Below are 15779 nucleotides of genomic sequence, written 5' to 3'. Positions count from 1 at the left end.
TATAAATCATTCTCCACTAAAGGCGGCCATTGCCGTACAGGATCTTACCAAGGCAGGACAAGGATAAACAGTAAAAGAGGATGCGTTTGTCTGGATGCAGAGGGTCTCAGGGAGATGTTTGAGCCTAGGTAGAGTTTCTCTATACCGAGGTCACGATCTCCTGGGATGCTCGATAAAAAGTGCATTGCATCAGTTCAGGATGCTTTGGGCTGCAATTCACAAAGACCCCAATCCAAACGGTCTTCAACAATAAGAGCAATATTATTCATGTAACCAGAAGTACAAAGGTAGGACAGCTTTCAGGCTCAGTTGAGTCGGTGGTTTAATGACACTGTCATCAAAGACATAGCTTCCTTCTGTCTCTCTACTCTGTGGTCCACCTTGTCGGCTCTGTTCTAAGACCGACTCACCTTGCTGTCGCGAGGCAGGGCCACATACCTCGTATTCAGCAGGGGAGAGAGTCCCTTCTGGTGCCGTGCAAAGCAAGTCCTTTCATTCTGCCTGGGGTGGCTTCCCCAGGGCAGAAACAGTTCCCAAGATGATGCCAAGAACGAATAGAATCAGACCAAAGAGAACCCCCCCCAACCCTTGCCCCGGACCTGGGTGGGACCCAGAAAGCCTGGTGACCTGGAGGGAAGGGTAGAGGGAGCAGGGAATGGATATTGACGGACACCCAAGAAAAGCCTTGCCCGTTACAGGCTCCTGAGGTTCTCAGGGGCACATAAAGTGAGACCCACTGTGTAGGGAGGAATTCGGACTCAGGCTCTGCAGAGACTTGAGGTGACACAGACTGGACCTCACTCAAAACTGAGCCCAGTGATTTTTTCCCTATTAAAAATGCAAAGTCAGCCAAATTTGATCTAAGTGGGAATTAATCAACATAGCCCTTTTCTAAAATGATTGAACTGAGATGAAACCGAGTGTAAATGTAAAAGTGTTCCCTAGACCAGCCAAGAGCCTCAGTTCTGGCCGCAACAAGTGACGGAACAGGGTGACTCTGAGAAGAGGATGTGGTCCGGTGGCCCGCGGGAAGCTGTGGGAATCTGCCGCACAGGAGGGAGTCTTAGCAGCCCGAACCCCGTGGTGCTGCAGTTGACACTTAGAATCCAGCATCCAAAACAAATAAGGACTTATTTTTTTGAAAAACAGCTGCAAGGCCGTGGAAATGACACAAATTGGAAGTGAAAAGTCTCTGGAGGCTTGGTTATAGACTGCTCATCAGTGGCGTGACCTTGAACTTCCTGCAGTCTCCCTTTCTTTACTGTGAAATAATATAATTAGCATAACTCAGATGAAATGTTAGAGGCAGGCACCTCACTGTGGAGGACAAAAAGACATGGGGACATCGGCCATTGCTCTGTGTGTCTCCTCCCGGGGTCCAGCCTTCCTCCCCAGCCCTCCCTCTGCCTTCCAGAAGCCTTGTCCTTCAAGGTCTAGCTCACGCCCTGGCTCCTCCCTGACCTCCAGGACTCCTCTGCATGCCCCCTGCAGGTGTCCTCTGCTCTCTCCCACCTGTTATTTACACAGGCTGTCTGCCACCTGCTTCTGTACGGCAGTCCCAAACTGTCAAATATACTCCTTTTTTTTTTTTTGCGGTATGCGGGCCTCTCACTGTTGTGGCCTCTCCCGTTGCGGAGCACAGGCTCCGGACGCGCAGGCTCAGCGGCCGTGGCTTACGGGCCCAGCCGCTCCGCGGCATGTGGGATCTTCCCGGACCGGGGCACGAACCCGCGTCCCCTGCATCGGTAGGCGGACTCTCAACCACCTGCGCCACCAGGAAAGCCCCAAATATACTCTTATTTACTCTCCTGTTTGTGATTGTCTCCCAACTCACCTGTACCGGCAAATAAGAACAGAGTCTCCCACCTCTTTGTAGCTTGGCTTGTGGGAGTGAAACAAGCCTTGAAATCATTTTGCCTCTTGAGTGATAACTCAGAGGTGAAATGACCTGCCGAAAGTTACTCAAGCTCAGACGGTTGGGTCAGTACTAGAAGCCAGGCCCCTGGATGCCCAGTGACACTCTCAATGTGGTGGAGGTGCAAAGCGGGCCTGACTTTACAAATCATACAGCTCCTCCCAGGGTGCCTAGTCGAAATGTGTAATAATGACAAGCGTCTCTGAAGGGTGGGTGCTGTCTGGCAAAGGCTTGAAGGCAGAAGAAAGGTTGGGGGCCACTGGGGCAGTGGGCTTTGGGGCCAGGCTGGTCTAGGCTTCATCTTGTCACTGCCCGCACTGTCCGGTAAAGGGCAACCTTGGTCCATTGAAGTCGGAAGTGCTTTTCGGGCTCATGCGTGTCAGATGCGCTCAGCAGAGATCAAGATAGAGGTGTCCTAGCTTGGGCTGCATTACAGCCTACTGGGCAGTGTTTCCAAGCGGGGAATGAAGGGTTTTATCCTCTCTAAGCCCCTTAGGGAGTTCTGAAGGATACATGAGGCAATGCAGGGGCTGCAGCCCTCAGGGTGCCCGCAGCAAGTGGGTGCTCAGGAGAGGCTGGCTCGCGCTTCTCACCCCTTTCGCACCTTCTCATGGACTCTCCGTCCATTGTCCAGTCAATGAGGATAGTTAGGAATGCTCCCTTCATCAAGTTCCAGCCTCCTTCAGGAACAGTTGAGTACAGAGTCTCAACCAGGGAAGAATGTCCAGGAGTTGTCCTGGGGCAGTGAAATGTACAGAGCGCAAACACACTAAACCTGAACTTTGAAACAGTGTAACCACCGCCCCCCTCCAGGACTGCACACTCTTCCCAGCCTCTCAGTCACTCCTGCCACCGCATAGAGCAGCCTTGACGCCTGGCCAGCCCCTCCAACAGCGGCAGAGCGGGAGGGGCAGGAAGACAGCATGGAGGGCAGGCAGCTCCTTGGGGGCTCTGCTGTGGTTGTTACCTGCCTCAAGCTGAGGGCCGTTTTGTGGGCTGCCACCCAGTGCGCCAGCAACTCAAGCTCTAGATCTGGTCGTCCATCCTCAATTTCCTGGGGACTGGACGGGTCCTCGGTATTGCTGCCTGTTAAATAACTTTGAATCCCTCAAGTAGGAGAAATCTCAGTCCCCAGTGGAGGCAAAGATAGGAGATTCCACTCCTGTATGAGGCAGCCTTGCTCACCTAAGACTTGACAAGCAGGTGGGTCTTTGTGTAAAGAAAAAATGGACTTTCCTCCAGGTGGACTCAGCCCTACCCCAGGGCACATAGCTGGGCAAGGGGTGCACAAATTGCATTTCAGCCCCCACTTGCTCCGCATCCAGACATCTTTGTGCAGTGCACAGAACACACAATTGAACATGGCAGCCCTAGCCACAAGTATGTATTGTGTGCTCCCTGTGAGCCGACACTGCAGGCACAAGACAAGACATAATCCCTGTGCTTGTGGAGCTCACATACTAGTGGGAGAGACTGACCACAAACAGGCCAGGCTATGGTGAAAACAATACAGAGTGAGAGAGATGCTGTAAAGCAAAGCTGGATCTGGTGATAAGGAGGGACAGGCTTGGAGGAGGGACTTAATTTAGAGCTGGTGGAGGTGGGGGTGAGTGGTTTGCGGGAGGAGTTGGGGGCCAGGAGCCAAACCCAGAAAGAGTTCAGGCTATTTGAGAAGCAGGCTGCCCAGTGGCTGGAAAGGGGTTTGGGGGCAATGTCAGAAAGATGAGCAGGGCCAGGCTGGGCAAGCACTTATCGGTCACTGCAAGGAGTCTGGATGTCTTGCAAATGTCTGTGGGGCCACAGACATTTCTGAGCCATTGGGTGGAGAAGCGGAGGGAGGGGGAGGAGGAATAAGAGAGAAAGACTAGGAGGAGAGAAAACAAAGAGGCAGGTGGCACAGATGAGAGCAGTGGAGGGAAGGCCACCGTGATAGGCCTGGGGCACAGCTGTAGGGTGCACGGGGGATGGATGCAGGGGGGATGGACGAACAGGGCTGACATCTCAGTGGGCCCTGGCATGATTCATGATGTTGGGGATCCTGCTGCGCTTGGAGGTGACATTTTGCCTTCCCAAGTCATGGTCCTCAGAGCAGAAAGGAGCCACAGCCCTCCCTCTGCCTCCCCTGAAAGCTCAGGTCATCTACTGTCATTTCTGGCGGTGGGAACAGGCAGGAGATCCTCTCGTGGACTAATCAGAGTGATTTGTGTGTGCAGTTCAACGTCAAAAAGTCCACAGAGCCCGTTCAGCCCCGAGCCCTCCTCAAGTTCCCAGATATCTACGGCCCCAGGCCGGCTGTGACGGCCCCCGAGGTCATCAACTACGCTGACTACACGCTGAGGACCACAGCGGAGCCCGCTGCACCTGCCAGCCCCCAGGCCCCGAATGACAGCCGCCTCAAGAGGCAGGTCACAGAGGAGCTGTTCGTCCTTCCTCAGAATGGTAGGGCTCTTTGCCCCTCACTCTTCCGTGGGCAGTACTCAGCGAGGGGTGAATGAATCTCTGTAGATGGTGGGCATGGCCAGCCCCAGTGTCCGTGGCATTGGACACTGGGCAAGCAGTGGGCAGAGCACCTTGGAATTACAGCCCTCTAGCCGTTTATTCCCTGCATGTTCCCACATTGCATCTCCCCAAGGCCTCCAACTTTCCACTGGGAAATGGAGAGTCCCTTTCTAGACGTGGGCACCACTATAGAGAGGGGATAAAGAGCTGCGGTCAAACTACGGGCTTCAGAGTCATGGGTTTAATCTCTCCCCTTTTATATACCCATTGTGTGACCCTGGTCACGTTGCTAATCTTTTGGGGGCCTCAATTTCCTCGTATACAAAATGGGATCATACTATCACCTGCCCAGTAGGGTTGTTGTAACGTGTAAACATAATAATGCATAGAAAGTGTTTAACTCAGAGCCTGGCCCAAGGATGTAATCAAAACATCATCAATATTATTGTTTCTATTCTCCTTCTCATCACCATCAACATCAAGAATGTCACGCCTTTCTGTGTACAGCGCTACGCTGGACACTGGGGCAGATATGGAGGCAGAGACAGTGCCTAACCCAAGGGAGCATGCAGACTTTTATAAGGAGACAAAAAATCCAGCCAGGAGAATGGATCGTTACATGGTTTGGGGTTTTGTTTTGTGTGGTTGGAGAGGGAGATGGTGCAAACAGAAGCAGCGTAACTGGCTCCTAAGGCATCTTCTGGCCTGGGGCCAGCACCACGCTGGCCAGTGAACAGGTGCCCCCCCACCAACCCAGCCCAGAACCACAGTGATTATGCTGGCGTTTCTTCAAGAACAAATACAGGTGGTGCTGGTGGCAGGAACGAATCCTGGTTGGCTTTTAGCCTCCAGGTTTGCCAGCTCACACTTTAAATTAAAATAAACCCATTGAGGCCTTGAGAGCTTAAGCTTGGAGGGTGGGGAACAATTTGCATGAGGACCCTTGGGAGTGGGAATCAGAAGCAGAATCACAGGAGGGACTTCTCAAGGCTGGGATGAAGCCAGGCTTGGCCACTCTCCACCAAGGACAGCAGCGGAGTACTTCAGAGTCTGAAACTTTGAAGAATTCACAACACATCCATTTGTTTTCTCTTTCTGGTTCCTCATTCCTTTCCCCACCACAGAAGCCAACAACCAAGTTCTGATTCCACTGAAATCTAAGAGCTGTTTGGTTCAGCAAATACTGACCAGAGGCCAGGGTGTGCAGAGGGAGAGGACGCCAGATTAGACGCTGTCCCCATGATGTGCGCAACTCAGTCTACTCCCACCGTCAATGATTTTCATCAGCCCCTTTTAGAGCTCAGGGTCCCGATTCTTTTTTTTTTTATTTTTATTGGAGTAGAGTTGATTTACAAGGTTGTGTTACTTCCTGCTGTACAGCACAGTGAATCAGTTACACATGTACGGGGTCCTGGTTTTTGAAGCTGAAGCTGCTTCTGCGTTTCCCAGGGGTGCTGGGTTTAGGTTTGGTCTCGGTTTGGTTTTGATTTTGAAGGCTGAAGCAGTCTGAGACCCGAGAGCTCTGGGTGCCAGGCAAGCCCCCTCTGACACTGTCCGTGTGCTGCCCTTGGAAGCCACCCGGGTCCTGGGTGGGTGTTTGTTTGGCTTTACACATTGCGCTCACATCCTGGCCAACCCATTCCTTGCTTAGACACACCAGGGAGAGTCTTCACTCCTTGCAGGAACCCAATAATGAACCATTTTGGAAATTAAATACTCCTTTATATTTCTGCCCTTTAAATTAGTCCTGAAAATCAAGAAAAAGATTAAATTCCAATTTGCTACAAGTGGAGTCTCCTCAGCTGCTGGATCCTTTCATTCTCATTATGCTTGACTACTGAGAATCTTCCAGATGTTTGGCTCCTGTCCAAGTGAGGGCAGAGTGAGCAGTATTTGTAGATTCCAGAACTTCTGAATTAAATCCTTTCATTCCGCAAGTCTTTACTGAGCATGCTCTAAAGTCAAATCCGCTATCTCCAGCCTTGCCCGCCAGCATCTACTCCTGCCTGACTAATTCTCTGACATTTATTTCCAGCCATGAACTCCTGGGGAGCAGGGATTGGACTCTGTGAGAGAGATGGAGCTGGAGATGGGCTGGGGAATGATTTGCTTGAAACGAGATGATCAGGACCACACAGTCTGTGACAGTTTTCCCTGCTGAAAGCTCACCAGGGGCCAGGCCCTGGGCTAAGTACTTTTCTCACTTTATTTCATTTAATGCTCACAGGAACTCCAGGAAGAAGGAACCGCTATCATTCCCATTGTAAAGACGAAGAGACTGAGGTTCAAAGAAGTCAATTAACTTGTCCAGGGTCACATAACTATTATGTAACAGCTCATGTCTGACGCCAAAGCTCATGTCTTGCCCACTGGGCTGTGATGGTCCCTTGAATGGTAATGCCCGGGACCACAGATGGTCCCCTGGTGCAGCCACCATGATTTTGCACCTGGTTAGGAAGCTTTGGGTTTGGATTTGTGGCAGAGATGGAAAAGGCATGATCTGGAAAATAGGACCCCAGTGTGGGTGGGAGTAATGGCTTTACCTTCTTAACAGGTGTGGTGGAGGATGTCTGTGTCATGGAGACTTGGAACCCAGAGAAGGCTGCCAGATGGAACCAAGCTCCCAAACTTCACTACTGTCTGGACTACGACAGGCAAAAAGCTGAACTATTTGTGACTCACCTGGAAGGTATGTTCTTAGCTGACTTTCACGGCCTTCTGTGTGCTTGTCTCCCCAGAGCATCTGTGGCTGGAGGTAGCACTGGGTACTAGATTAGCACTCTGTAACAAACCAGACCCTGACGTGTGTGATGCTCAGACGCACAGGGGTTTTTCCTCTCTCTCATATACCAGTCCAAAGCGGAGATTCCTGGTTGGTGGACATCTTTCCTCCAAATAGTGATTCAGGGACTGGGCTCCTTCCACTGAGGCCTCCTTGTCATCTGTATCTAGCAGGTGGAAGGATGGGGAGAACAGGGAGAGTGCACAACTGTTCCTTAAAAGCTGTATCCTACGTAAGGTATGCATGACGGCTGCTCACTTCCCATTGGCTGGAACTTGGTCACATGACCACTGACTGCAAAGGACGCTGGGAAATGTGGTCTAGCAGGTGCCCAGTTAAAAGAAGGAATGGGTTTTGGTGAACAGCTAGTCGTCTCTGCCATAGATGCCTTTGACATTGGACAGGGCCTGTGCTAGACACAGAGGGTATCCTGAGTGGTCAGCAAAGCTTTTGTAGTCCTAGAACCAGGTAGTCTTTCCTACAGGGTCAGGATGTCCCTGGTCTCCCTACCCTGACAATTCACTTTACCATCAGCAAACAAAGCTAAGACTTTGCAAAGGAATCGGGGCTAAAAATGCACTACTCTGTGTCTCCTGGAAGCTAGAAGCTGGGGACAGGATAAATTGGACTTTTGTACTTAATTTTATTTTTTTGAGGGAGTGTTTTTCGTTTTGACTTCTTTTAAGATTTCTTTTAGTGTTTCATATACTTTCTTACATTTGGGCTTCACAGTAGTCCCATTTTACAGTTCAGAAACTGAAGTCTAGCAACATCAGGTGACTTGTCTAAGGTCACTCCAGCTAACTGGTGCCAGGGCCAGGACTAAGCCCAGTTCCCTTGAAGCTCAGTGCAGGGCTCTTTCTGTTAGGACACATGGCCTCAGTTCTTCATCTTCTCTGCCTGGGTAACGCCAGCTACCACTTCTCAAATTATCACTGAGGAACCAGTCATAAAAGCTCCACAGGTGCAAATTTCCACACGGGGAAGCCTTAAAAACACCAAAGTTCAGAAGGCAAGACAGCAGTCATGAGGTAGCGGCCAAGCGATTTATATCACAGGTAGTTGTGTGGTAAGTATTTAATGCAGAGAGCAAACGAATTATGGAATCAGCAGCAAGACGGTATGAAAATCGGCAGCAGTTTGTGGGCCCTGGCGCCTTGGGGAAATCTCAGAGTCACGAGGAAGATCTCCCATTTCTAAATGTCTTACTGAAAGGCGATTCCACGAAGCCAGTGTCGGTCCGCCCCGGCGGGGTCTTTCAGACGCCCAAGGTCATGATGACGAAGCCGGATTCTGCAGCTTCACAGCAGGGCCCTACTTCTCCCTTCCCCTGGTCCTCAACAAGCCCTACATCTGGCTGCTTTCTCCCCGCCGCAGCTGGACCAGTGACCATGATGGAGGCTGTGACTGCTATATCCAGGGCAGCGTGGCCAACACGATGGGCTCCGTGGAGGCCCAGACGGCCCTGAAGAAGCGGCAGCTGCACACCACGTGGGAGGAAGGCCTCGTGCTCCCCCTGGCAGAGGGGGAGCTCCCCACAGCGACCCTGACACTGACCCTGAGGACCTGCGACCGCTTCTCTCGCCACAGTGTGGCCGGGGAGCTGCGCCTGGGCCTGGATGGGGTGTCGGTGCCTCTGGGGTCTGCCCAGTGGGGCGAGCTGAAGACTTCAGTTAAGGTAGGGTTGCCTCTCCCCGGGAAAGGTAAAACCTGTTAGTGGCGCACGGGATGCAGGACTGGGCCAGTGCTCGTGGAACAAACTTCGGAGAACTTCCCAGGCTAGGGGCGGGGGTCTGGAGAGGGAGGCGGGATATCACAGTAAGGTGGAGTCTTGAATAGGGTGGAGGGCTGGAGCAGACTGATAGCTCAGGACTGGGGATTCCTGGTGTCTAGTTTTGCTTCTAGCTTGCCATGCACACACCCACCCCCGGCCTCACCATCATGGAAAACATCGCATTGTGAGTGAATTGGCTCTGGTGCTAACAGTATTATCCCCATTTAAAACCATTCATACTCCCCATGCACCTACTGTGAGCCAGGCAGTGCAGGGGAGAGGAGTGCCGGGCAGAGCCCCTCTACTCGTAGAAAGTACAGGCCTGAGGGAGAAGTTGGAACAGATGATGACGACGGTGATGATGGCTATGGTGATGATGACATCTGACATAAGACATCTAAGAGGGGCCTAACTGAAGCGCTCAGACGGGGAGTTCTAAAAGGCCTGGTGTGCAGCGGTGCTTGTGCTGGGCTTTGAAGGACTGACCAGGGCTAGGGGGTGTTGGTTGTAGCCTGGGACGGTTCTCCCCACCCTTCTGCTGCTGCAGAAGCCATGAGGGGGAAACAAGCGTCTGCTGAGATGCCTCGCTGTTCAGAGAGAGGTTCTTTGGAGAGCAAACCATCATTCCCCACAGGCCAGTACAGTGAGGGGGGGGGGTCAAGGAAGGTCAGGGCTGCAGGACAGCGTGTGGCTATTTAGGTCCCCAGGTCCAGGCCTCATCCAAGGCTCTGCCATGATGGTGCCTAGAGGGAACCTTCTGGATGACCAGTCTCTCAACCAGCTGGTCAGTGCCTTATCTGGAGACTGTATAGCCTACAAAGCCTACAATAGTTACTATCTGGTGAGCAAAAGTTTGCTGACTCCCACGCTGGAGTAATAAAAATACTAACAAAGACACTAATTTTTGAGCTTTTGCCATCTATCAGTTGCTATGCTTCGAACTTTGCCAAAGTTCTGTCCCTAATCAACCAGGTGGAAGTGGCACCAGGACTGTGGCATTTACAGGCAAGAGAACTGAGGCTTAGAGTAGCTCAGTGACCCGCGTGGGGTCACCCACCTGGGACCTGGCAAGCTCGGTCTTGAGGCCAGTTCAGTCTGGTTGGAAATCCCGGGTCGTCCTCCTGCCGCTGTGGGATGTAAGTGCCCGACAATGCACGAGATGCAGTCAGCAGGCGCCTTTCCTGATGAGCTCCGAGGGAGGGGAGAGTACGCTTTCATGCCCCACCTGCTCCACTTCTTGCTGTGATATCTTCTTCGCCTTATCTTCCTCTCTTTCCCAGCCTCAGCAAATTGATAAACACTGACAGCCACTCTCAGCTGGACCCAGGCTGTTCCCGAGCACACTCTCTAATTAGTGTGTGATTTGGGACTTGTGTGGAAGCACAGTCTGGGGCCCCCCCGGGAAGAGGAACCCGACACTTTGGTTTGTTCAGCTGGTAAACCAGCTTCCTCAGGAGAAGGAGGGGCTCCACCCCAGGGCTTTGGAGAGTTTGGTGCTGCTTCCCAATGGTAGAAATGCAGCCTATCTGGGCAGAAATCCCAGGCACCTAACCTGTTTCCATCCTTTCCCCTAGCAGAACAAAAGTGATTCATTCATTCCACAAATACTTTGCCCGGTTCCCACCATGTGCCAGGTACAGTGCTGGGAGCTGGGGACACAGCAGTGATGAAGACAAAAGACCTGCCCTCACGGCTCATCCATCCTAATAATCGTTACACTCGTCGTAGCTGTCACTGTTCCGCAAATATACTCGCACATCCACTTGGACCGCTGGCCTGCTTGCCACGAATGTGAACAATCTCAGAGGGCAGTGTGGGGTCAGAAGTCTGAGATGGGGCTCTCGGTGTATGAGAGCCCCAGGGCCAGGCTAGGGAGCCCCTTGTCCTCACTAGCCGGAGGGCGCGGGCTGATTTGAACAAAGTGGGCGGAGCCATCAGTTGCTGTAGCCCACATGGTTTTCTTCTCTTGGTCAGAATGGGTTAAAGGAGGTGCCAGCGGTGCCCCAGTTCTCACCGGAAGACACTCAGCCAAAAGTGGCATGTGCGTCGCCAGGGACCACAGAGTGACCCACTCCAAGGGCAGCTGGAATGATTCATTGAGAACCCAAGAGAAAGACGCAGGGGTGGTGGGTGCGGGAAAAAACAGAGAAAAGATGGAGAAAGAAAGCGGGTTATTTTTGTCAGCAGGTACTTCAAACAGCAGAGCCGAGGGGGCAGATGCTGTTAAAATTCTTCAGCTGTGGCCCAGCCAGCTGGGCTCATCTGGGGCTCTCGGCTCCCTACACAGAGGTGATGAGCCCTTCACGGGCTGATGGGCCCAGGCTTCTCTCACTTGGTCACCCTGTGGCCACAGCCCAGGCCAACAGCTGTGGACCTCCAATAAGTGATCTTGAATCAGGAGGCTGGTGCCCATCCCAGCTCAGCTGCCACCCCTCAGTACACATGGCTGAACTCAGTTCCTTTACTGTGAAATGAGAGGTCTGTCCGCTGAGGATGCTGGAGGACCACGGGTTTAAGACTGGGGCTTTGCTATCAGACCAGACCCCCATTCAAGGCTCAGTTTTGCTACTTACTGGCTACGTGACCTCAGGCAGTGAAGTGCCCTCTCTGAGCATCAGGGTCTTATGCTTAAAATGGGAACCAGGTCAGTATCCCTCTTACTCTTGTTGTCAAGATTAAATGGGATGTCTCACCCTTCCTTCTCACGAATATGTATTGTGTGTCACCTGTGTGCTAGGTGCTGGGGATGGCTTTGTGGAGATGAAGGCTTGGGGGATAGATACTGTAATTGCACCTAGAACAGAATGTGTCATGTTAGCTGTTACCCTTAAAGCCATTACCAAATTCCTGGCATCTCCCAGAATCGTTCCATCACATGACTAGCCACTTAGGGCTAGTTGAATCGTTCTGGTCCTATTGAAGACATGTTTCCTGGATGAAAGATGTGACCCCGGCAGAGGTCTGCCCAGCTACTCCATCCAGCTTCACTCCCTAAACACAGACTGGCTCCCATTCACCCAGAAACAATGTTCCTACTTAATCATCTCAAGAAGTAGTAATTGTCCTTCCTTGATAACTAATGGAAATCGTCAAAGCAAGGGGACAGATGCTGTCGTGTGTGCCAGGCACTGTTCTAAGCCGTTAAATAATTATTCATTTAATTTTTGCAACCCCATTGGGTGGAGATATTATTGTTCCCATTTTACAGATGAGGAAATGGAAGTTTTGGAAAGAGAAATAACTTGCCTAAGGTCACACAGCTAGTAAATGGTAAGATTGGAACTGAGACCAGACAATCAATTCTAGAGTCTATACTCTTAGCACTACCCTTGGGCTGTGACCTGCCTCCAGTGGTGTCTCTTTCATTCGTTTTTGTCCCTCAATGGATTTGTTGAAATTCCAAGCAAACTCTTGTAGGAATTTCAGTGGAGACACTCTGTAAAGCTGCCGGTGGGGGATGGACATGCTGGATGCTTCCCGGAGGCATCAGCACCTCCTGCAAAATCAGTTACTGCCAGTGTCCCTGGTGTGGTGCCTCCCCTCACATGCCCGGCCTCTTGTTGACAGGTCGGCCATTCTGTTGACCAAGCCAGGGCCCGCTCAGCATTAGTACATCGCATTATTGACTCTCTCAGCCCTGCAGGGCCTGGAAGGGATTATGTTTTCAAGCAAAGTCATGTCTTACAGCAGCCCGCTGCCCCAGGGACCTGATCAGTCAATGCAGTGGTTCTCAAACTCTGTTCCCTAGAACCCTAGGGCTCTATACAGACGCCCCAGGAGCCGGGGGCGGGGGTGATGGAGGTGAGAGGGGGTCCACATCCTGAATGGCATCTCTTTGATCTGTTTTATATGTTGGATTTGAATATAAACTATTTGGAAAATCACGTTTTGTGGCAAATGAAACAAACTCGTATTAAAACACATGCTACACAGAACTCCTCTGTACCTTCCTCCCTTCTGCGAGGGTGGAGAAAGTAGTACTGATGGGTAAATGCTTTCCAGGATGCCTGTTGGATACAAGGCTAGTGTGATCCCAGCCTCGGCGATGGTGAGGGAGTCAGAAGGCATCCCTAAATGAGACTCACCTCCTGCATCCCTTCTTCTGTTTCAGGAGCCGTCTGCAGGAACGGGAGAGGTCCTTCTCTCCATCAGCTACCTCCCGGCTGCCAACCGCCTCCTACTGGTGCTGATTAAGGCCAAGAACCTCCACGCTAATCAGTCCAAGGAGCTCCTGGGGAAGGGTGAGTGAGGTGTGAGAGGGGAGCTAGGGCCCCTCCCACTGTGACGGGGGGTGGCACCTGGGAGGCAGTGGGCACGGGTGAGCAGGGATGTGGAACATGAGTGCGTTTGTGGAGTCAGCCTCAGCTGTGTCCTCCACCCCAAACATACAAACCAATTTGGAAGGACACACTCACTTCTCTAAATTCACATGCATTCACTCCTGGGCCAATCCCACCCATGGGGCCCAGGAGTGAGCTACCTGGGGCTCCGTACATTGCAGACCCATCACGAGAAGAATCAGCCTTACCCATGGGTCATAGGAAGCCAAGGATCAGACTGCAGCCAGGGAGTGGAGTGTCTGGGCTGTAGGGAAAATTTAGGCCAACCCTCATCAACCAGACCTGGGTGGACCGACCTTCCAGGCCGGTGTCGGGAAGCCAGGGTTCTCCCTCCCCAGTTTCAGCTAGCCACCACTCTACTCCCCACACCCACCCTAGGCTCCCCTCTCTTCTCAGCCTTTGCCAGCCTGCCATCCCCACACCAGCTGAGTGTGGGTGACAGCAGATGGCGTGTGGGTGCACAGGCTAAGGTGACGTCCATGCATATACCCAAATAAACATCTCCTCGGCACTCTGGAAGCCTTGGCTTCTCCTGGATACCCCAGCACAGGCCCCAAGTCTTAAGGACCAAACAGCCTCTCTTGTCAGAGCAGAAAAGCAACATTGGTCAGCCCTATGATACCTGGACCCGGAGCCAAGTGCTCAGAGCAGGATATAAATAAATAGATATTTATAGCAGCAAACAAATAAAGAATTGCCTCTGCATTCAGAACCTTTGAGCAAGAGATTTTTGGCGAATGAAATCAGAAGAGTCGGTCTGGCTGACAGATTCCTGCGCCAAAGGTCAGAATTCATTGCAATTTCCTCATCCCCTCCAGACAATACTTTGCCTCCTCCTCCGTTTTTTTTTTAAATTTTTATAGCTCCTGTCAGGACAATTACAGCTCAACACTTTATCTCTCAAATATCTCTGCTGAAATAACAAACTAACCACCTGGGGGTGATAATTATAGTAATAAATACAGAGTAACAATTATTCTCACATTGGCTTCGGAAACCCTGACTTATGAAAACACAGTCTGAGTCCTGAGCCTCATGAAGTTACGAGAAAGCTTGTCTAGTGACCTGTCGGCCAGTCTCCTGGGGTGGAGAGCTCCACTGGGGGTCAAGGCAGGCTGCCCTCACCCTCCGCATGAGGTCAAGTAAAACTTGCAAAAGAACAGATGAGAAGAACTCAACCAACCAGCCGGAGACCTACTATCTTAGGAATAGACAAAAACGCCTGGACGGAGAACAGAGGGGATGAAGACATAGGGATGGCTTAGTGTTTCTGGTCTGAGTTTAAAATCAAGCTGCAGGGGCTTCCCTGGTGGCGCACTGGTTGAGAGTCTGCCTGCCGATGCAGGGGACACGGGTTCGTGCCCCGGTCCGGGAAGATCCCACAGGCCGCAGAGTGGCTGGGCCCGTGAGCCATGGCCACTGAGCCTGCACGTCCGGAGCCTGTGCTCCGCTACGGGTGAGGCCACAACAGTGAGAGGCCCGCGTACCGCAAAAAAAAAAAAAAGAAGCTGCAGGGCATCTGAGCCATCATCCTGGGCCTGGTTTGATGTGGGACATGAAGGCGCTCGGAAGGGCTCATGACAAACCTTCCTGGCTGTACCTTAGCATGACCCAGTCATGGGCCGCCTGATGACCAGCCATATATATTGTGCTATGGTCTGTTCTCCACACTTGAGACAGGAGCTTCTGCCATATCCCCATGTCTAGATCAGTGTCTGCCGTACGGTGGGCATTTAATAGCTGTTGAGCGAATACATGGCCCATGAGGTGGGGGAGGGGTGGTAGAGAGGGTGCCTCAGTGCAGATCTTGAGCCAGAGACCCTGTCTCTCCATCCCCAAGAGGGAATATCGTCCCAGGCCCCACCATGCCCCAGAAGCTCACTCTCGGCCCTTCTCTCTGTCTCTGTCCCCCTGTCTCTCCCCAGATGTCTCTGTCAAGGTGACCTTGAGGCACCAGGCTCGGAAGCTGAAGAAGAAGCAGACGAAACGCGCCAAGCACAAGATCAACCCCGTGTGGAACGAGATGATCATGTTTGAGCTGCCGGATGACCTGCTCCGGGCCTCCAGTGTGGAGCTGGACGTGCTGGGCCAGGGCGCCGAGGGGCAGAGCTGCCCGCTTGGGCGCTGCAGCCTGGGCCTGCACGCCTCGGGCTCCGAGCGCAGCCACTGGGAGGAGATGCTGAAGAACCCGCGCCGGCAGATTGCCATGTGGCACCAGCTGCACCCGTAGCCAGCCGCCCAGGCCGCCACCCTCCTCGGGCACAGCCCGCTCCCGGCCCCACTGTCCTCTACGACCTCCTCTTGTGCCCCATTCGCATTCTGACACCAGAATGTGTGTGTGAAGACCAGGACCCTCTTCCTCTCCCATCACACTCCTGTTTCTTGAAAACAAGCAAGGCCGGGCAGGGCGGTGACGGGACATTTGGGTCAGGAGGAATGCGTTTCGTTTACCTGTGTTATTGAAGAGAC

General features: G+C 52.3%; 1 protein-coding gene across 1 annotated transcript in view; it reads left to right on the top strand.

The window, feature by feature from the left end:
• Positions 1-15540, top strand: part of SYT13 (synaptotagmin 13) — a 38906-nt gene extending 23366 nt beyond the window's left edge. The window contains exons 2-6 of the mRNA XM_032641190.1: positions 4129-4354; positions 6969-7107; positions 8574-8874; positions 13082-13211; positions 15236-15540. Coding sequence (XP_032497081.1) covers positions 4129-4354; positions 6969-7107; positions 8574-8874; positions 13082-13211; positions 15236-15540 — 1101 coding nt within the window. The remainder of the gene's footprint in view (positions 1-4128; positions 4355-6968; positions 7108-8573; positions 8875-13081; positions 13212-15235) is intronic.
• Positions 15541-15779: the final 239 nt, after the last annotated feature.

Source organism: Phocoena sinus, chromosome 8 (genome assembly GCF_008692025.1).
Source record: "Phocoena sinus isolate mPhoSin1 chromosome 8, mPhoSin1.pri, whole genome shotgun sequence".
Taxonomy (NCBI): Eukaryota; Metazoa; Chordata; class Mammalia; order Artiodactyla; family Phocoenidae; genus Phocoena; species Phocoena sinus.
Note: the sequence above shows the minus strand (reverse complement) of the source record. Positions and strands in the feature narration are given on the sequence as shown.